Below are 21485 nucleotides of genomic sequence, written 5' to 3'. Positions count from 1 at the left end.
GAATAATCTTATCTAATAGCTTTAACCTCATTTAACCAGACCTATCTTGCTTTCAAATAGTATTATGTATAGAATAAGAAAAAACCACATCAACTTGTTTAGTAAAAATATTCATTGTTTTATTTATGAAATAAATTATTATTATTTACATTGGAAAATAATGCACGAAATTCAAATAATATTGCATACTGAGCGGCATTCCTTAGCACTGAACCGCTCTTGACGTTTACACACTCAAAAACAAATTCTACAAATTACAAGACTCTATAAAAATACAAATACAGAGGGCGATACACATATTATATAATGGATAATAATAGATAGGGATAGACGACAAAAAAATAATGGATAATGGAATGGAGTTTGTGCAGCAGTGCGCGGGTGAATTATCTCTACAATTTGTTTCAAAACTGTGCAGATGTGGCACACGAACTACGACATTACTTGTATTTTATAGCCTGTATTTCTTGCTGCTGGTCGATTGCAATTGGTGTGGAACATTTTATCTATAGTTTAAGTTTACGTAACTAATTTGCGACTATGAGCAAGTCGATTTGGCTTGCGTTGAAACGAAACCAAGTTGCACATAATTTGGCTGCAGCTTCGGTCTGCTCGATTGATTGATTGCGATTGGGGGCTTTGGGGTGATTGAGTGGATGGTTGGGGGTTTTGTGCTGGTGCAACTAATAATTACTACGCCTACGCCTCGCCTCGCCATTACGCCCTGTGTTCACTTCTTTACATACAACTAATTCATAAAGAGAATTTAACTAAGAACCTTATGGAAAGCTTTGCGAATAAATTATACGAGTTTGGACCAAATCTAAGCACGAGTGCACATGTACAATATATGTAAACTGCGGGGCTTCCCCGGAATCTCTGGCGGCTTCTCCGGAGAATCAGGCATCTTAAATCTTCGCTAGCAACCGTGTGTCAGACTCCTGGCAAAGGCGTGTCTCTATAATACTTTATAGAAATCGCCTTGTTCGGGTTTGGAAAAGCAGACATTGATTCCCTAATTCAAATCAATGGCTAACTGATTCTCCTAAGGCTTTTGTGTTCTCCGCAATGTTCTTCAGTCGCCTTTGAATCTCTAAGAATAGCCCATAGCTTTGGCCCAGGCCCCAAGAGATTCCGGGACTCGTCTCCCCTTTAAAGTATAGCTAAGTATTGACTTGCAAGGACAGAATCCTTGCTCTGCTGCTGGTCTAACATTTCGTTTTCGCTATGAACAGAAAGTCTCCTCGATCTTCCATCCTTTCTTATGTTTCTTTCTTAAATAACTAAAGCGCAAAAAAAAAAAACTGTTGCTAAAATTAAACAAAAAACTTTTCGATGTTGCGCTCGCTGTAGTTCCCCGATTTCCGGGGAGTTGCTCCTCCTCCTGGATTCCGCTTTCGACTGTCGTTTGGGCTACTGCCGCTCCACGTTGATGGTGATGACCATGGTAGGTCAATAGTGGCCGCCACCACCACCTCCGCCGCCGCCGCCGCTATGCCTGTGGTGATCGCGCCTGCCGGAGGAAGGATCCCGATCGCGGTAGTCCCCGTTGCGGGAGCTGCTCTTGTGGTGGTGATGATGATGGCGCTTCTTCTCGCCCTTCAGACAGACGTCGGACACCACCATCTCGGAGTCGTCTCGCATTCCGTAGTTATCACGGCCACACCTGTTGATTGATTCGGTTTATATTCTTTTCATTTTATTGATTTTTAATGAGGATATTTACCTGTCCAGGTTCTCACGGGATCGCTGCATGTTGTCGCGCAGATTGTCGCGGGATCGAGTCATGCTGGGCGGATCGAGGGTCTCCTTACGGCGCAGGGCGTTGTGCGAGCTGTTTTTCGAAGCGGACTCGTGCAGGTTCTCCCAGGCTTGGCGGTAGTATCTAAAAATAAACAGTATATAAATTTTATAATAAAAATTTATTAAGATTTTTAATTTAAATAATTTAATGATCCTATCCCATATCCTTTCCGATTCAAACTCCTGACTAGTGTTGTAAAATACGCTTGCCACCCACAGGGTGGTGGCTGCACTTGCGCATCCTTTCACTTCCCCTTTCGCTCATTCGCTTGAGAATTGTTGAATTGTTTTAAGACTTTTGAATTTTATCCGTTAAATATCATTTTTTCGTTCGTAACAAGTCTATTGCTTTAATAAATATAGACCCTACGAGTGACGATAGGTAGTATAACTGATATATTTTATAAGTTTCGAGTTCGCGAGTGGATTTGTGGGTGTTGGGGCGACCGCGTCTTCCCCAATGCGGGGATATCTAATATATTAGAGTTGGGTAAGTTATTAAGACTTTATTTCTTGAATTATTCTTATAATACTGATAATTGTATCAGTGCCGAGGCAATAATATTTATTTTTATTTTTATGATATTTTTTTTAACATATTTTAAAAAGTTTATAAGACATTGATCAAATGTGGGATCAACAATTTTTATAAAGACAGTTCAGGTCTAGAAAACATTTCGTTTAAGAGTTAAAATCCTTAACAGAGTTAAGGGCGAGGTACTTTTGGCATTAAATATGTCTTTCCTGAGGACATAAGACCCTCCAATCCTTCCTTTCTTTCATTTGTATTACAGATCAGAGGCATAATACAGCCTCTCTGGGTGATATAAGTCTCTGTATATCTTTTTTCCATTGACTTTCGACGGGTAAAACAAAGAATATGCTTTTCAAGAATATGGGCTTCTTATATTGACAATTTTACGGTCTTTCCAGACGGCCATAATCTCGAAATCCATGGTTTCCTCACTTTTCCAAAGGTCTATCAGAAAAATTAACAAAAAATCGATCGAAAATGTCTATCCTAGATTTTGATGCAGATTGGTGGAGGAAAGAGTTAGGAGTCCTTTGGTGCGAAACTCTTAGGAATCGGATACATTTTGACCTTGGTATGACCTTTCCAGACAGCCATATAATTATACTTTCTACGCTTTCTTGGATCTTAGTTCCAGTAGGAGATTAGAAAAGACATACCTGTTGAGTCCGTTGCGGGAACCGGAGGTGGAGCTGTCGAAACTGGCGACCGTGTTGCAGTCGGGCGAGGCGCGATGGCGGTAGTGTTGCGTGGTTCGGTTTCTGCAGAGGGAAGAGACAAGAAGGGCATTAGTAGTCGTGTATTTTTCAATTATTTTCAAAATCAGACTGCCAGGACGAAGTGGTGTTGGGTTAGTCACAAGATCAGGCAAAACAGAGTCGGGGTTAGGCACAAGAACTACAACACAGAGACAGAGAGAAATGCATGAGGAGAAAGTGACGGAGACAGCAGGACGAAAGGAGACAGGCAGTCCAGAAGACAGAGACAAGGACAGACAGTGAGAGAGAGAGAGAAAGAGCGAGTCGGGCGTGCAGTGTGTGTGTGTGTGTGGAAGAGAGTCCCCAGTGTGTTGTGGAGCTTCTAAGTGTGCAATGATGGCTTGATGGATGGATGGATAGACTGGATGGATAGACTGATGGACTGATGGAGGTGCAACAGCAAGGATCCACAGCATTCGCATTCACATTGGCAGCATCTGTTGAGTGTTTCAGTGTTGGCTGACTGATGGGTTGTTTGTTCTGTAGTTTCGTGTGGTGTTTTGGTTGTTTGGTTGTTTGTGGTGGTTTTGTTTTGGGTTTTCAATGTTTCTTACATTTGCTGGTATGATATGGCCGCTTTGATTGAATCTAGTGATATCGATTTATCGGTTTTTTTGGTTTCTGTGTCTTGTGTTGCTTCTTTGGCACTTTATTCCCAGTCGGGTTAGGTCAAGTCAGGTAGTTCAGGTTGATTTTCTTCTTGGTTTCTGTTTTTGGCTCTTCTTTGGCTTTGGCTTTGGGGGGGCTGGGGGGTTCACATGTTCTGGGAGCTGCTGAAGAGCCCCGCCCGGCTGCGATAGCCTCGCCCATAGCTATTTATCTCCCGCCTGCCCAACTTCTGGTCGTCGAAGGGTAGTGCCAGGACACTGCACCACACCGATGGCTCCCTGTCCCGCTCCCGTTCACGTTCCTCCATCCGCTCACGCTCCCGCTCCCGATCCCAAGCCGCACCGCCCGTACTGGAGCCCAGACTGCCGTACTCCCCGACACCCGGCGGCCCTCCAAAGAGACGCATCCTCGGGTGGTGCTTGGTCAGTTGGGCGGTGGAGGCATAGCTGGTGGCACTGGTGGCCGTCGCCGTGGCATAGCTGGGCAGGCGACTGGGCCGCGGAATTCCGACACCGAGGACCTTCGCTTTCTGGTGGTGGAACTGTAGTTGGTCCGGGTACTGGTATTGGTATTGGTACTGGTACTGGTACTGGGTATGGTGGTGGAGCTGCTCCTCGAACTGCTGCTTCTTGGGGCGCTGCTGCTTGGATTGCTTTGGCTGCTTCTGCTGCTGCTGCTGCTGCTGCTTCTGGTGATGATGAGCATGGTGATGTTGGTAAGCGGTTAAGTGTTTGGCTAGGTGCCGCCGTTGGCTGTTCGGGGTGCTTTCATGGCGAATGGATGGTTGGTTGGTTGGTTTGCCAAAAGACAGAGAGTGGGAGAAGCAAAAACGAAAAAAGAGAGTTGTACAACGAGAAAGAGAAAGCGTTCGATGTGGCTGTGGCTGTGACTGAGACTGAGACTGTGTGTGTGTGTTCGTGGGTGTGTGCGTGTGCTGGAGAGACTCTCTTTTTTTGGCGAGCTGGAAGAGTGTGAGAGAGTGGGCTGGGGGGTCACTGGAAGCAAAACCTTTAGAAGGGTTAAAAGTTAAAAACCAAAAAAACAGATGAAGGGGGGGGGGAGACAGCGTGAGACAGAGACAACAAGATGGGGGGGTAGGGGTGAGAGAAAGAGGTAGGGGTGGTGGGCAGGTGGTGACCCCGACAACGATCGACTTTTATCCAAACTTATGTCAAAGCAACTAAGAGTACTGGTCGGTACGATCTGAGATCTCATCAGGACTCAGCTCACTTAGAGCCAAGATCTAAAGGAAAACCATAGCTTTAAGAGCAGGTGGTTACCCCGACACGGCATTTACATATTCCCTGAGAAACCCTTATCATTCTTGAATAGTTATCCCCCCAAAGATTATTTCCAAATAATGAGATCAAGATCGTTGAGGTAGTATCCCCACATTAGAGGTATATGGCCAGGATCAGGGGATCCTCTTCTGTGCCGTCTTCCGATTCAGTGGCAGACTCACCTTCGCACCAAGATCACGATCGTGGTGATGACGGCGGCCAGGAAAACGAAGCCACCAAAAGCGCCCAGAGCCACAATGGCGCCCAGGTTGAGCTTGGCCTCCTTGGTCTCCTTCCGGTCGGGATTATCGACGGCGAAGGGCACGTTGACATTGGGCGACTGGTTCTGCTGGACGCTGTTGACGCTGTCGGGGATCTCGTTGTCCTGCGGGTGCGAATTGGCGATGATCTGCTGTGTGTTGCGGGTGGTAGTCTCCAGGCCTCCGGCCGCCTGTCCGCCAGTTGGGCGGCTGCGAGGCGGTGTGGGGGCGTAGGTGGAGGGCACCTGTGGCGGCTGAGGTGGTACGTTCTGGATGTTCGGCGTGGTGGGCGGCAGGGCGGATGGCGTGCTGCTGGGCTTCTTGGGAATGAGTACCGGACGCACAGGGCGACGCGGGAACTCCTCACGCACTGTTCCGGGAACTGGGATGTTGATTTCCTCCTCGGATTCAGCTGGAAGATCAATCAGGGTAAACTTTGCTTTATCTTCTCTTTCGGGTCTACTCACATTCGCCATTGATCTCCACCTGGGTGGGACTAAGGCTGGGGAAGGTGCCCACGGTGCTGCTGGAGGTGCTGCTGCCCGGCGTGGAGCCTGGGCGGTAGGGCGTCCTGTTGGTGGTGGAGCTGGGACCCTGAGGCACCTTGGGGCGGAAGGGTGGCGGCGTGGCCACCGAGACAGGCACTGTCGGGGCGGCAGTCGGCTGGGTCGAAGGCTCCAGCTTGATGCACCTGGGTAGGGCACTGCTCCACTGGCCGCTGGCCAGGCAGCTGAGCACGCGAGGTCCTTCCATGCGGTAGCCCGGAGGACAGCTGATCTCCGCCTTGGAGCCGTAGTAGGTGCCATTGGGGGCGTTGATGATCGTGTTGTAGTAGTTTCCAGGCAAGGTGTCGCACTCCACAACTGCAAGAGGGGATGAGGATTAGGGAAACTAGGACAAGGACTCCCGTGGGGATACTTACTCTCGCAGCGGGGCGGGGGTCCGTTCCAGCGCTCGTCAAAGTCGCAGGTAAGCAGGGCGCGGCCAATCATCTCGTATCCCTCTTCGCAGGAGTACTTCACCAGGCTGAGGTAGCCGACGGTGTTGTTCAGGAGGTTGTACGATCCGTGGGCGATGCTGGCAGGAAGGCCGCATTCAATGTCTGTAGGATAAACCATGATAAGCATATAGACAGGAAGACCCAAGATCTTGGCACACTTACACTTGCAAACTGGGGGGAACTCGTTGTAGAAGCCCGTCTCCAGACAGGTCCTGGTAGCAGGGCCCACCAGCAGGTGGTTGGCGTCGCAGCTGTACTTGATCTGGGCTCCCACCTCGAAGCCGTTGAGGGCCACCATGGTAGAGTTTGGTGGCTGCTCCGGGCGACCACAGGTCTTCGGCTGGTGCTGGCAGATAAAGTTCAGGAGCGTGTTGCAGTTCGTGTCGCTCCAGAGCCATCCCTTGGAGCCGTCAAAGCGGGCACAGTCCTCATCCCCGCCAGGGTGGCTCCAGAAGGAGACTGTCAGCTCGTCGCCGTTCACCCACTTCCAGCTGCTCCGATCGCTGCCGTCCCGCACCGCACCCATCCAGTACTGGGAGCTGACGTCGCTCCTGTGGCGGCGCCACAGCTCCCAGCTGATGAAGCCTTGGAGCGCCGGGTTGCTCTCGCTGATCAGGGTGCCGCCCCGCGAGCGACAGAAGGACAGCGCGTCGAGGAAGTTCAGCGGCTGGCGGTTGTAGAAGATGTAGCACTTGCCGTTGTAGGAGGCGAGGGCGCCGGGCGGCTGGTCCCTGAACGTGGGGCACCTTTCGATGGGCAGGGCCTGGTCTGTGTAGACGAAGGCCTCGCAGATGGAGAGCGGGTTGGGGGAGCTGTTCTCCAGGTGGACACTGACGAAGGCGCCCGGCATGGGCGGGTTGCAGGGCAGGAAGAGGGGCTGGCCAGCCTCCAGGAGGCCGGTGAATCGGTTGCATATGGGATTAGTTCCCAGGTCGGGCCTGTTGTTTCCCACACGGACCACAATGGTGGCGGGCTTGTTGCCTGCAGAAGGAGAGATTTGTCTTAGAAGAGATTTGGTTTTGTTTTAGAAGAGAGTCTCCTCTCTTGAGTTTCTCCAAACTGCATAATGCAGTTTTTTGTCCCAGTGCACTTTTCATTCCCGCCGGGTTCTCCCTCCCCGACACCGTCATTATTATATGGTTATGGCTTTGTCTGTCAGCAGGTCAGGCGGGTTCAGTTCAGTTTGGTTCGGTTCGGCTGGGGAGGGGGGCTATGCAAGCTCTCGAGCTCCAGCCAAGTGAAAGTAATCATAAATTTCGGACCGACCGAGTCGTCCGATTGTGAGTCGTCTGTCGTCAGGCAGAGCCGCACGAAAATCACATAACCAGCGCCGATCGGGGACCAGACTCGGAGACTTCAGGTTGGTGGCTGCAAGTGAAAGCATTAGGGAAAACTGGCTTGGCAGTTGTTTGCTTTTTTTCAACGGATTCGGCAACCCTTTATTTAGTCGCTGTGTTTACTCCAAGGAGGGATTCCACCGATCGTGCAGCTCTTGCCATTTTTTTTTTTTTTTGGTTTTTGTCAGCCAACAGACAACAGGCATTGGCAAGTTGGTAAGAAAACCGAAAACTGGCTGACAGGCAGCTTGGAAAACGGGGCATTGAACTGTCCACTGGCCCGATAGAAACTCTCTATCGCCGTCCCACAGAATCCGGTCCGATCGGGTCTCTGGCCACTTGCCTGCCTGGGCTTTTCGCCAAAAATGCCATTACCAAAGCCATGCGACAGGTTTAGGGTTGGGCCGGGCGGCCAATAAAAGCGAAAAGCCCGCCACATCAATTGAATCAATTGCTCCGAGCTGTTTATGCAGTCCGGCGGGTTATTACAGGCGTTTTTGGGCCACGAAATTATGGATAATTACGGCTCCTTCTTGGGAACTTATTGAGATTGCAGAGCTTGACTTAGTCTAGGTACTTACCGCAGCAAGATTTGCCAAAGTCCAGGCGCACCAGTTGCACCATGTAGGGCTCCAGAAGGTTGACATACCACCACGGCGACCTCTCGGCCTTCGTCAGGGAGCAGGTCTCCGGCGTGAAGAAGGCAGACGTGGAGCCGTCGATGGCCTTCTGGGGGGCTCCGGCCCCCTCTGTGGAAATCTGCATCGGCGCCTTGCCGGCGGCCACGTTGAGAACTGCAAGTAGAGAAGAGATTCGGATTTTAATTCGAAATTATAAACAAACCCCCCACCGCAAAGCAATTATTTGGGAATTGAATGAGTTGCTTGGGCTTCAGCAATTATCCGATGGATCCGGAGTTCCCAGAGTGCTGGAGGCCCAAGGTCCAGCCTAATTGGCTGCGGGCCCTGACACCGATTGCCGACTCTGTTCTGCTGGCGAATTTGTCAGGCCAGTCATCGCAAGACCTTCGTTCTGGCTGCGTGGAACTCGCTGGGCGAAAAGCAAAAGTGAAATTCAACTTTTACTTGCCCGCCCCGGTGGAACTGGTACTTCTGCAGCATTTGCGGCGTACCTGCGACTTAATTACTCAGCTCGCCACGCACTTTTGCGGCATTGGGATTCATTAATCAGATGCATCTGTCGGATAAGATTCGGCTCCAGAGCTTGCCTTTGCTCAGCGGCTTGGAAACTTGGTCATTGCTTTCTAACCTTCTGGTTGCTGGTTGCTGGCTGCTGGCACTGGCTTCTTGTTGCTTTTTCTTTGAATCTGGCTATGGCTATGGCTCTTTACGGCAACAGGTAACAGCAGGTGTTGCTGTACTGGCTGGTGTGACAAATGCCTTTTAATTGCTTTTAATTAATTTCCCATTGCTGGCCTGCTGTGTCATGTCGGATTCGAGTTCGAACTCATATCAGCTGGCTGGCGCATTCCGACTGGCTGGCAGAGCAATTTTCAGGTCGGAAATTGTAGTGCTTTGTTTTTCCATTTATTTTCTTTTTGTTGTGTCTCGGCTTTTCTTTTCCAGCGTCATCAACTTGCAATCAACCGAGTGTGTGCTGCATCGATCTCACGACTCGATTGCATTCCATTCAGCGTTGCTTTTTTTTTTTTTTGTTTTGGAATAATAATGAGTCCATAAATCGGTTATTGAAAGAGCCTTTGTTGGGGGGGGCCTCGTCAGATCCTATATCGGAGGGCCGTAAAATCCAATCAATCTGCTTTCCCAGAAGCCTCGGCCACGCGTCTCAACACCTACTACCTCGGTGTCGGCGAGCATGTGATGGCTTCAACAATGGCCTGATGGATCGGCCGATAGTGGGAGAACACGCCTCCCCTCCCAGTCCCATCGATCAGTTCATTCAGCAACTGGCTGGTAAGTCTGGGAGCTGTTGCTCCGTTTCTGTCAATCAGTTCAGTAATTTGGCCTTTTTTCTATTGGCTTTTCGGCCGCGGAAGTGCACGTCTGGCTGGGAGTTCGTTTAGAATATTTATTTGTTTTCGTGTCTGGCTCGTTTTTCCACTTTTTTTTTTATTTTTTCACTCCACAAAGTGGGTCAGCCTGGTTGAATTCTTCCCCCGTTCGATCTCTCGCTCACACGCATCGGATCTTAGCCCAATTTCGCGCGTTTTGTTAATCATGTTTCGCTTTTGGTTAACAACTTTGCATTCAATTGGAATGCCATCGGCTCTCTCGCTCCTTCTCGCTGTTGCTATCTCTGTTTCACCAACGAAAAAAAAGAGATATTTTGAGAACGCTTAAAATTTTGTGGCGGTGAAAGTTGTTCCCAGTCCAAGTCCAAGTCCGATTCCGATTCCGAATCAAAGTCGCCAGCGAGGCGCTAATTGAGTTGACGAACAGCAAGTTCGTGTCCGAAGTCTTTTGTTTGGCTTGCCGCACGAAAGCCATCATTTCTATTGCTCTCGTGCTATTGCTCTGAAAACAAACTTGTGTGGAAACTTGTATGGAATATGAGTCACTCACCGCAGAAGGGAATGCCCTCGGGCACCCATTGTCCTTTGTCGCAGACCCGCCGCGCCGGTCCCAGGAGCTCAAAGCCGCGCTCACAGCTGTAGGAGGCCACCGTGCCCTGGGTGAGATTCGCGTTCGAGAAGACGACGCTGCTGTGCGCCGGCGATCCCGGGAAGCTGCAGCCGGCATCTGGAAGATAGAAGACACAGAGATAGAAGAGAATTAGACTCCAGACTATCAATTATATGGAAATGTTCTGCCGATTGCCGATTGCCGGCAACTCAGCAATACCCCTCGGGCCTAAGCCTTTGATTGATTTCTCAATCTGGACTCTAAGCTGTCCATCATTTATCAAATTAATTCTAGCCGATTCTCAGATTAAATATTTATTTAAAGTCTTCAGTGGCTACGACCTTTCACCCAAAAGACTGGCTTTTGATTGATTCCCCCCCGCCTCCCCTCGACCGATTGATCGGCAATTAAGCAGTTCCGTTCCAGTTTGGTCACTCGACGCCTGCAAGTATCTCTGGCATTCGCAGATTGCAAAATGTTCTCGGGCCGTGGATGTTGCTGCTACTCGTTTGTTGTCAATGCAAAGCGTGAGAAAATGGCAACAGCTACAGAAAAAAAAAAATAAAAATAAAAACAGCCATCAATTTAGTTGCAGTGGCTGGTTGTATCTCGACAAAAATGCGAGCTAGCCGTGTGCAATAATCAAATGTGTTGCTGCCACTGATGTTGATGTTGCTGCTAGTGCTGCAGTGGCGGTTGGTGCTTTGTATGATTAGTTATTCAATTGAGCTGTTCCCAGGCCCAGAGCGCTGGCCAATGTCATGAGTTTGATTCATCCCTACAGAGAGACAAATCTCGTCCACGATTTATGCAAAACTGAATGATACTTTCAATGATGTATACATAGTGGTGTCTATTATTTTTTTGTGTGGAATGAAAATCGTTGAAATTGTTCTTGGCTCAGAGCTGTTAAGTGGGATTTTGCATAATCAGCGATAGATGGAGATGGGTTTGGAGCTACAAAGACTGGAGACTGTTGACTGGAGTCTAGAGACTGAAGACTGAAGACTGGGGAATGGCATTAAAGCAACAGCCAGGCTGATTAGAGCTGGGGATATATTACTGAGGCAGTCAGGCACTGAGGCATGCCATAAATGGTCGAATAACTGCAACATCATTTGACCAGCAACAGCTACAATGCTGCAGCAACAGCAACAGCAACTTTCCAAGCAGCTGCAGCGCCAAATGAAAAACAAGTCTTTCAGCCAGCCTGCTACACATTTCCAGATGCTTCTTATACAATCCCCCAATGCCAATGCAATTTCATCATAACGGTTTGGTTCTCCTCAGATCCCAGATCCCCAGCCACTCCAATTCACGCGTTAGTTGCTTTCAAATGGGGGCGGGGGGAAAAAAAGGTTGCCACAAATACCTACCAAATATTAAGCCAAAAAAAACCAAAAAAGAAAAGAAACAGCGGAGAGCGAGCCCCCCCGCCTGGAAAAACAAATCAAATTAGTTCGGGCAAATTGAAATTAACAAAAGCCAACTTTAGACGAGTCATTTGTCATGCAGGGCAAACGCAAATTAAGAAATCAAGTTCATGAGGCATTTTCAATTTCGGTTCAGTTTCAGTTTCGGTTTCGGTTTCAGTTACACTGCCAGCAGCTCAAGACTGAATTAAACAAAAATAAAAAAAAAAAGAAGGCAACAGGCTTGAAGAGGCGCCTCTAATGACGACTCCCACGCTGTGCGTCCAAAGAAACCGAAAGACTCGAAGGGGGACTGCGGATCGGAGGCCCCGAAAGGTTGCCCAGTTTGGCCAAGCATGACAATGTGGCCCAGACTCTGGCCGAAACTACACTCCGCTATGCTGGTAGTGGGTTTTGCCAGCTAGTTTCTTCCCAGGCCAAGACCCTACGGGTCTGGTTTTTTGCAGTGTAGCATGAGTGGGAGCTAATACCCGCGGTACCCTAAAGTGCAAAGGCAGTACCAGCAGCAACTTGTTGCCATTGCCGTTGCCGTTTGTGGTGCTTTCATTTGCTTTCTATGTGCGCGAACTTAGTGAAAGTGATACCCCGTACACACACACACTCAGACCACAACACACCCAGTCAGTCAGTCAGTCACACACATGGATAACACGCCAGGCATTGACAAACAACAGCAGCAATTTGTACAACAAGCAACGTTGGACGCACACCAAACATCGTACCTCGTATTATGGAAGTCTGAATATTCATTGTGCGGCTCTTGGCTCTTGGCGCGGATCAAAATCATCTAATAATCATTATAATCATAATAACCGTTATAATTTCCAACTTGTTTCGGACATGGTCCGTTCAGCGTTGCTTTTTGTAACAAATTACCCATCAACGCCTCGGTCTTGGCCGGGCCGGGACGGGCCTTTCTTTGATTGCTCTCCTCGGATCGGCGTTTTGAATGGCAAGGTTTGCCGACTGGAATCGGAATTGGAGTTGTTGGCAAAAACCAAAAAAAAATAGCTAGTATTTCGAACACAATTGAATGAAAAGAAAAATGATTGAAAAGCACTTAGCAATCGGGCAGCAGAAAAGAAAACCGAAAGCGGGAATTCATTTGCTGTTTGTGGCAGGGAAGAGTTCAGACCAGGGCCCTAATTTCGACTTCCAATTGTAATGATTTAATTACTTTGCAATTCTGTTGGAAACCCTGGTTATTTCGCCATAAAACCCAGCCTCTGCCAGCCAGCTAGAAGTGTGAATGGCTTACCATTTCCGCCACCAGCAGGCAACCAGCAACCTGCAACCTGCTGCAACTTTCTACTGCCAGAGCAGGGGCGTCGCCTGAGGGGTCTGGGCCTAGTCGTAACCCCTCGTCTCAGGCCCAACCTGCGCATTAGTTCATTCCACATTCTCGACTCCGCAATTTGCGTATGTCGGCTAATTTCATTTTAAATGCAAGTCCATACCGTCGGGGGGGAAAGGTAGTTGCAAGTGGCTGGTGGCAGGGGATCTGGGTGTGGCAGGGGCATCTAAATGAGGCGCAAATGTCTTGGCCATGCAGTCTGACGAGTGGGGAGTCTTTCAATGGAGTTCACATGAAGCTTGCCATTGTCTCGGCCAAGTCTTGCTTTTTTTTTTTTTGGACAGCTTGACCCCGCCGCTAATTAGTACCTACTCGGGGGTGGGTAGAGGGGATCAAATAGGCAAGGGGGGATCAACAAAATCCAAGCCCAGAAAAGGTTTCTGCAGCCTGAGTGCAGTTCTGGGACGTCATGCGCTGATTGCGAAGCGCCTACGCTTCGACGGTTGCTCCGCATCCGATCTGATATTGCCACTGATGTTGCTACTTAGTGGATGTTGCCCCTAATCGCGGCAGCTATGTAGATCTTGTGGAAGCTAGGTCTGGAAAGCTGGCGATTTGGAAAGTGCAAGTGTACGGCCTCTGACAGTCAAGGTTTTCCCTTTCCGAGGCGCCCTAGCACCCTACCCAGATTTTCTTCCCCAAAAGCCACAAATATTTTCTGGCTCTGGCTTCTTGCAACAAAAAACGATAAAAAAAAAAGCAGATAAAAAACAGTTTGGAGCTCAACCGTTAGCCCATAATAACGATGATCGTAATGATGATGATGATGGAGAGCCGCTGATTGGTTTTCGGATTTACATAAATTGGCGCTGGACGGGATCGGGCCGCGCAGCTTCTCCTTTAGCGGCATTGCTTCTCCATGACCCAGTTCCACGGCCAGTTTTGTGTTTTATTTTTGTTACTCTCTGCGGGCTTCTGCCGTGAAGCTTTCGGCTTTCGGCTCGGCTTGTCCGCCAAATTAGTAGAACCTCGTTAAAATCACAAACCACCGCGCGGCATGTGAGGAGAGAACTTTTGAAAAATTTCGCAAGTGCCTCGGTTTGCGCAATACTTCGCGTACTTCAAAGTTGCCATTGTTTTTTGGTATTTTTTAGCTGGCTTTTCGGCGGATGCGCCTCGCCAGACGCGACTTGTGCAAGCTGCAAGTTCGTTGCCTAAGTCTTTTGATTTGAACTTCCGCCCTGGCCAATAGACCGACGCACTGGGCCAGCTACACTTGCAGAAATGGGTCCATAGATTATTCTCTCTCTATACATATATGCCCCATTCATTCTTGGCTTTTGAAAATTAATTGCGCATAAAAATTGCCCATCATGCGCATTAAATGAGACATCAAAGAACGTCTGCCAGACACAAACACACGTGTGTATCCGTGTATCTGTGAGGTTGAGTATCTTGTAGCTGCGAGCTAGTTGGCTGGCTAAGAGCTGCTAAGCGTATTAAATAAACATGCCTCTTCGCCGCCTCTTGCTGGCTGCTCTTTTATGTAACGGTATGCACGACAGCACCAACAACAACAACAATAAATTCAAGCGTAAACAGTTACGTAAAACAACAACAACAACAAAAGAATACAAAAATAAATAAATAAAAAAAAGAACAACAAGAAGAGCTGCTAGAACGACGGGCGTAGAAGAAGGAGTCACTTCTCCAACAATGACAGCATCGACAGCAACAACAGCAACATGGCACAAGAGCAACTCATTCCCCCTGGTGGCAACATCTTTCACCTGACAAACCGACAACCGACCCCCGCCCGCCGTCCGCCCACTCTACCGATTCTCCCGGGCTGTGTCTCCCTCTAAGCTCTATAACAGGTTCGATATGATTTTGCGGCACTTTTGCCGCAAAGGAAACGCTTGATTGCCGCTTCTAAAGCAAGGCCAAGCAACGGCAGTCTTTAGCGGACAAGTGGACATGGGGGACAGACGGCGCAAGCCAAAAAGACACCGATCGAAGATCGACGACATTGACCGACGATGGCTGGTTGGAGTACGGGAATCTAGAAGATGGGAGGCTGCAAACGGGAGGCTGCAAACTGGAAGCTGGAAGCCGTTTGCTAGTTGACCGCATTCCAACAGCCAAAGCCCGCAAATCAATGTGCAATGTGTGGAAGCAGCAACATCGACAGCATCACCATCACCAGCCATGTTGCACGGTTCTAAGAGTCTTTTTATTTGAGTTTTTATTTCAAATTATTTTAAGATTTGTTTCAAGATTAACTTTAACAAGAAAGGAAAGCTAACTTCGGGCGGAGCCGAAGTTGATATACCCTTGCAGTTAAAACCGGATATATATCGCAAACATCGGATTTAGTTGGCCGATCCTTATGATTACATTATAATAAAACCAATTAATTAAATTACAAAATCTAAAAAAAAGTCCCAAGCTTCTATCGTCAAAAAAAACAAAGTTGTTATTTTTACTAAACACCAAATACCATTTCTGATCGTTCAGTTATATGGCAGCTATAAGATATAGTCGGCCGATCCTTATGAAATTTGGTAGGTTGGATCAACTGACCAAAAATAGAATCTGTATGGAATTCCAGCATTCTATCTTCAAAAACACGAAAGTTGGGTCATTTCCGATCGTTCAGTTATATGACAGCTATAGGATATAGTCGGCCGATCCTTATGAAATTTGGCACGTCGTATTGTTTTGCCAAAAATAGCTCTCATGTTAAATTAGAACTTTCTAACTTTAAAAACACCAAAGTTATACCATTTCCGATGGTTTTTCTCAGTGTCTGCCGAGAAACTGGGTCACTTCGGCCCAAATGCAGTTTAAGATAGAATGCGAGTGCCTTGCTGTGTGTGTGTGTGTGTGGCTGTATGTTGTTTGTGTGGCAGCTGCGAGACACCTGCAACACCGCTTTCCGCAGCTCGTGCCACAGTGAGGCCTCGTTCTGGGCAACTGCCTCCGTCCAGAACACACAAAATGGGCACCCCAGCGAGTGGCCACTGTTCTCGGATGCGTTCTCATTGCAGTTGCTAATTTCTGTGGCTTTTTTGCACTGGCTTTTGGCTCTGTGCCTAATTTGCTTTTGGATTTTTAGTTTTCAGTTTTTAGATTCTAGATTTTCAGATTCTGGCCCGGGGCTGCGAGGCTAAGCCGAGATTGTGGGTTTTTCGGCTTTTATGGGCCTCATCTTTTGGGCAGACCACTTACAGCCCGATTGGGGACTGCGGCCCCGGCTCCCCGATGCAAGATCAGTGATTCAGAGAGCCAAAGTTCTGGGACGGGACGGGGAGTGAATGGAAGTGGAATAAAAACAGTTTGCCGGGCAATTTGCATAAGAAAGCCACGGGGGAAGACAAAGAACGTAACGCATTAAATAAAGCCGAGAATTTGTTGGTCTTTCCTCCTCGAACTCGTCGCTTTGGGGGCCTTTCTCTGCGACTCTTGGACTTTTGTCAACTATTTTCTATGCAAATGGCTGGCCACAAATCAAAGCTTGGCCCCGATTCGAAAGGAAATTAAAGCCGGGTCGCTAGAGAGAGAGACGGCCAGGCCCTAGACTAGTCGGCAGCTAGACAGAGATGGTGGGGAGGGGGGTCATTGTTATGAATATTTTCACTTTGGGAATTTTTTGTGGTCGGCTGGTTGGCTGGTCTCGATTATAAAATCGATATTCGGCTTGGAATTCCATTTGAATATTTTTACCGCTAGTTGCGGGGCATTACAACATCAAAAGATCGAGATCGGAATCTGTGGAGTAGAAGAAGACGACAGCAACCTGCCACTTGCCACATGCTGCGGGCCATACAGGCTTGTGTGTGCACTGAGAGAAAAGCATCAGTGCACTGCAATGCACTGCTCTTGAACAAATTAGTTGGCTTGTTCGGAAAATGCCAACTCATCCTGGTGCACTTCCGATCGCCGAGCAGGAGTCAACGAACCCCTGATGGAGATATGGCGCCATCGCCTCTTCATTCAGCGAGCAAGCGGAACAAAAGCACAAGAAAAAGCAAAAGCAAAAGCCAGCTAAGCAAATTGCAATTTCCATCAATCCAAAGATGCCCACTGTCCGCTGTCCGTTGTCCGCCGTCCGCTGTCCGCAATTAGGTAGCCAGCCCCTCCATCATAATCTACGGTTATTGTTATGGCCATTGTTATGGCAAGTGTTATCGTTATGGTTGTGGCCAACACAGGAGTATGGACTGCAGCTAGGGATTCCAGAGTTTCCATGAATTAAGTCGTTGGGAAAGATTCACTAATGGGAGACCTGCATTTTCACACTCCATCGATCTATCGATCGATCGATCGATCGATCAGCAATTAACGACAGCTGCGCCAAATTATCAATCACTCGTGGTGGGTTTTCATATTTCATATCGTTTGAGGGCAATTGGCAATCGCTGTGTATTGTGGGTTTTTGTGGGTTAGTGACGAAACTCCAAGAGCACCGAGCACCGTTTAAAGTTATTAGCGAAGCAATTACCAATAACAGTTTCAATTGTTTGCCTCAAGACCTGCTGCTTGATGGCATTGATGGCTGGCAAACAAGTTGCTGTCGTGAATCAGCCGTACATATATTACAATTAATTAAATTACAAAAAAAAAAAAAAATTATTACAAGAAACTTGAGACTTGGAAAGAAATGAAACGCATGTGCTCGCAGACTTTCTTGGTGGCCCGGTGGTGGCATTTAAATGCGCTGCTAATGGCAAACAATTTCATTTATTTATTAGACGTTAGTTTCACTTTTCGAGCATTTCTCTGCGACATTAAAATTTCACACACGACTCCAAACAAACGACGGCAAACAAAACGCGAAAGTTGTGCGGCGGCCAAGCAGCGGGGAGATCAAGATAAAGTATCTTGTCTATGGAACATATTTAGTCAGTCCGCCATTTATGTTTATGGCAATTAAAAAATATATATTCAAGACAACGAGCTAAGCTCATAGCTGAGAATCGGGTAGGTGGCGGTGGCCCAGCCCCGAAATTGATTGAAATGTATGCCACACAGTCGGGAGATCTCTGATCGAATGGGATGACACTCCCGCGCCCCATGAAGTCATCACTGGGGCTGGGACACACACACACACACAGGTTCTGTATAAGCCATTAAGTTACCTGGGACTAGGTGTCACTTTGCCAGTTAATTGCTGTTTCTGCGAAGTATAGCTTTGACTTTTCGACTCTGTTCCCCGCAGAATGTGGGAACTCTTAGCGGCCTTGGCTTATAAAGAATCCGAAGAAACACTCTGATTTCTCGAGTAACCCAAATATTTGGTATTCGAGTGATTTACATATCGAGTGCACAAGTACCTGGGCAAGGCCGTTTGCGCAATGCCTCCCTCTTGAAAGGCCCCGACATTAAAATACCTCCTACGTGCCAAAAACAAAAAACCAAAATGTTGCGTAAAATTGTTGAGACAAACATGTCGAACAGTGGGCAGGTTTTGGGGGAAACTTTGGCAAGGCAGTGTCACCCGCATGAACATCATCATTAATGAGTCGTGAAAGTGAAAACCACTCCGGAGTTTTGAAGGTCCCAGCCGGGGCATTGCAATCAGTTGCAGTTGCAGTTGCCACAGCCCACAAATAACAAGTATTTGAATATTTGTTACAGCTTCCTACTTCCTTGAAAACTTATATAAAGAGGCTGGCTGGCTGGCTGGCTGGCTGGCTGGCTTAGTGGTAAGCCGCAAGGAGAGGCTGCAATTGCAATTGCCGAATGCAGGCATGCGTGCACATAGCCACGCCCCGCTGATGGCTGGCATCACCGCCCTTTCGCCGGCTGCGGTTCATTGTGCAGATATTGGATACAGTATCCAGGTAGCTCCAGGTTGCAAAAGGTAGTCTCGCATTGCAATTAGCCGAGGAGTTTCCGCATCTGCTGAGCTGATGATGATTATGATGAGCCGTGAGCAGCGGGCTATCATGCATGATTTCCATCCCATACTATTATATGGTGAATGCTGAGCAGCATTACGTTTTGGCCATTAGATGGTTGGCCATGGGCCCGATCATCCGACAAGAAGCAGCAACAGCCTTTGTCCGACGACTGTCGACTGTGTTTGTTTGTTGGGGCTCTTTCCCTGGCACTTTTACTTTTCTTATTGTCAACGAGTGTTGTCGGTTGTCGACTGACTGTTGTTGTGATTGTTGGAAGGAAAGCCACAGAAGCCAACTTTCCCAACATTACAGATCCGAGCAGTAAGTAGTGAGCTAGCTACCACTCGGCTCCCGCAGATCATAAATTTTCTTTTAATTTCAGTTTCAGCTTGTTCTGCGGCTCGGCGGCTTATAAATATTTTTTTTTAACGACTTGTCTCGCCTTTGTGATTAATTCAAATTAATTAACAAGATTTTCCACCGGAGCAGTGAAAACGGTGTGCCAAAACAGGAAGCAACTGAGAGTTTTTCTGAGAGCTTTGAGCCAAAAATTGATTTTCCCGCGCGCCACGTGCAGGCGGGCAAGTTCGTTGCCTAAGTCTTTCGTGTTGGCACATTTTTTTTTCGGACAAGTGCTGGCCGGCCGACGCAAACATCCGTTTCCTGGCCACTCCCCCTTCTTGGGGCCGTTCTGGCCCCACACAATTAGCCCCCCCCACCAGCCAGGGAGCACTTGTCTTGCAAACTGGAACTGACTCTGAAACTGGACTTGGAACTGGGAGTGGAACTGGGAGTCCAAGTTACTGGGCAGTTACTGGGCACATTCGGGCCAGTTTGCTGACAGCCTGGACGCATTTTATTAACGTGGGAAAAATGCAAAAGTCGTTGAATATAATTTGTTAAGTGCTGCTTTTGTTTCGAACCCAGAACCGGAAATCAACAAACAAAAAAACGAAGAATAACAAAAATTGTATGCAAAAACCAAATAAAAAGTTAAAAGTTAAAAAAAAATGGGAAGTATTTCGGTGGAAGGTGCGCCTCACACATACACTACCCGAAACGGGGGAGAGCACCAGAAGAAAGGGGGGGAAAGAGAAAGAGGCAGCAGAGGCAGCAACAAGTGGGATCCACAACAAACGAGAACGAGAGAAAATTTGTTTGCTTTGGCAGCGATGGTGCGGTTTTTTTTACCTCAAATACCCTAAGTACGCGGGAGTATATGCAGTTTAGGATTAATTTGGTTGATATTCTTCCCATGGCTAGGCTTTCAAAGATTGGGGGATTTCCTTGAAAACATACAAAAATTCGCAAGGTGCATTGTTTCTATATGATTTAAGACTTGAACTCAAGCTAATGAAGTCTTCATACTTTATGCAAATGGCCAAGAGTTAAGGCCAACTAGCCATAGAATTGGTAAGAAAATCTCTCACATGTCAAGGTTTCAATTAGGGTTTAAAGAGATAAATGGTAGGAGATAAATATTATGAAGTATGATGGGTGTTTTTGGGAATTCTAAAGTGTGATCTTGAAGTATTTTTAATTGCTTGAATAGCGAGATCTCGATAAGGTATTATATAGTTATATTTATAATTTACTATAGTCCCTAAGACGGGACCCGTCCCTAATTTCCAGAAGATCTGATCCAACACCCCTTGCAGGGTATCCCCCATTCGGTCTGGCCCCTTTCGCAAACCGACTTTCTTGTTGTTTTTCGTACTTTTTCGTCTTTCGCTTGACACACTCACCTATATTCTGCGCCTGCGCCAAAGCCAGAGCCAGCGGCAGCAGCAGCAGCAGCAGCACCAGCGGCAGCAACTCGGGCTGCGTGCGTTGCATTGTTGCTCTCTCGCTCACACCTGCCGTGTGTCTGTGATGATGGGGGTTTTCTCTCAGTGTAGTTTCTCTGCAGCCTTTCGCCGGATTTGCAATTCGGGTTTCGCACTGTGAACTTCCTCTGTGGGCTTCTACTATCTGGTAACACTTTAGGATTGAGTTTGGAGTGGATGTGTGTCTTGAGCCGACATCCAGACGTAGTATTGTGTACTTGAGCACTCAAAAAAAAAAATAATAGAGGTGGGCTTTGGTCACTTTTCACGAGCACCGTTAACTTGACGAATCAACGAAAAAAAAAATAGTAGTCGCGGCATCCGGTGGTCGAACCGTTCGCTTGGAAGTCCGCTGGGCAACTGAAGTCGCAAGTCGCTCCAAGTCGGTGTCTTCCTATCGGTGCTATCGGTCTCTTTCGCTTGGCGCTCCCCCGTCTCGTTCTCGCACAAGCTCTAGCTCTCACTCACTCACTGGGGGCTCTGGGAGTCTCTCGTCGTTTTCTCTTTCTTTCTTCGCGGTGAAGAGCCGGATTCAAACCGTCGTCTTGTGCAGCTCGAAAGCAACTGAAAGTCGAACAACTTGGATCGTGCGTCTTGTAAGCTGGTTGCCCACCTGGCTCTGGCTCGGCCTCGGCCTCAGTCGACGCTGGCAGAGGTGCACGCATGCGCACTTGCTGCCCCTGCTTGCTGCCACGGCTGCTGCGCTTTTGGCAAGTGGCAAGTGAGTGCCCCCCTGCTCTTGCCCCTCTGCGCTGATCAATCGGTTCTCGGGCCATCATCTCTAAAACGGTAATAACCACTAATACAGGTTATGCAACTGTAACGGAACACTCGCAGAAATCGG

At 48.0% G+C, this 21485-nt stretch overlaps 1 protein-coding gene across 2 annotated transcripts; it reads right to left on the bottom strand.

Annotated features, from left to right (window-relative positions):
• Positions 1 to 156: 156 nt before the first annotated feature.
• Positions 157 to 21210, bottom strand: LOC108122825 (uncharacterized). 2 transcript variants are annotated; one of them, XM_017237639.2, is made up of 11 exons: positions 20561 to 21210; positions 10123 to 10299; positions 8161 to 8373; positions 6405 to 7223; positions 6165 to 6344; positions 5710 to 6105; positions 5165 to 5654; positions 3852 to 4466; positions 2995 to 3096; positions 1727 to 1885; positions 157 to 1666 (listed from the first exon to the last, which is right to left on the bottom strand). In XM_017237639.2, the coding sequence occupies exons 1-11, from the start codon at positions 20649 to 20651 to the stop codon at positions 1453 to 1455; spliced, it is 3456 nt and encodes a 1151-aa protein (XP_017093128.2). In that variant the 5' UTR covers positions 20652 to 21210; the 3' UTR covers positions 157 to 1452. The 2 variants fall into 2 exon arrangements, with proteins under 2 accessions (XP_017093128.2, XP_017093126.2); XM_017237637.2 differs by lacking the exon at positions 3852 to 4466 and having other exon boundaries at positions 160 to 1666.
• Between the last annotated feature and the right edge of the window lie 275 nt (positions 21211 to 21485).

Source organism: Drosophila bipectinata, chromosome XL, assembly GCF_030179905.1.
Source record: "Drosophila bipectinata strain 14024-0381.07 chromosome XL, DbipHiC1v2, whole genome shotgun sequence".
NCBI lineage: Eukaryota > Metazoa > Arthropoda > Insecta > Diptera > Drosophilidae > Drosophila > Drosophila bipectinata.
Note: the sequence above shows the minus strand (reverse complement) of the source record. Positions and strands in the feature narration are given on the sequence as shown.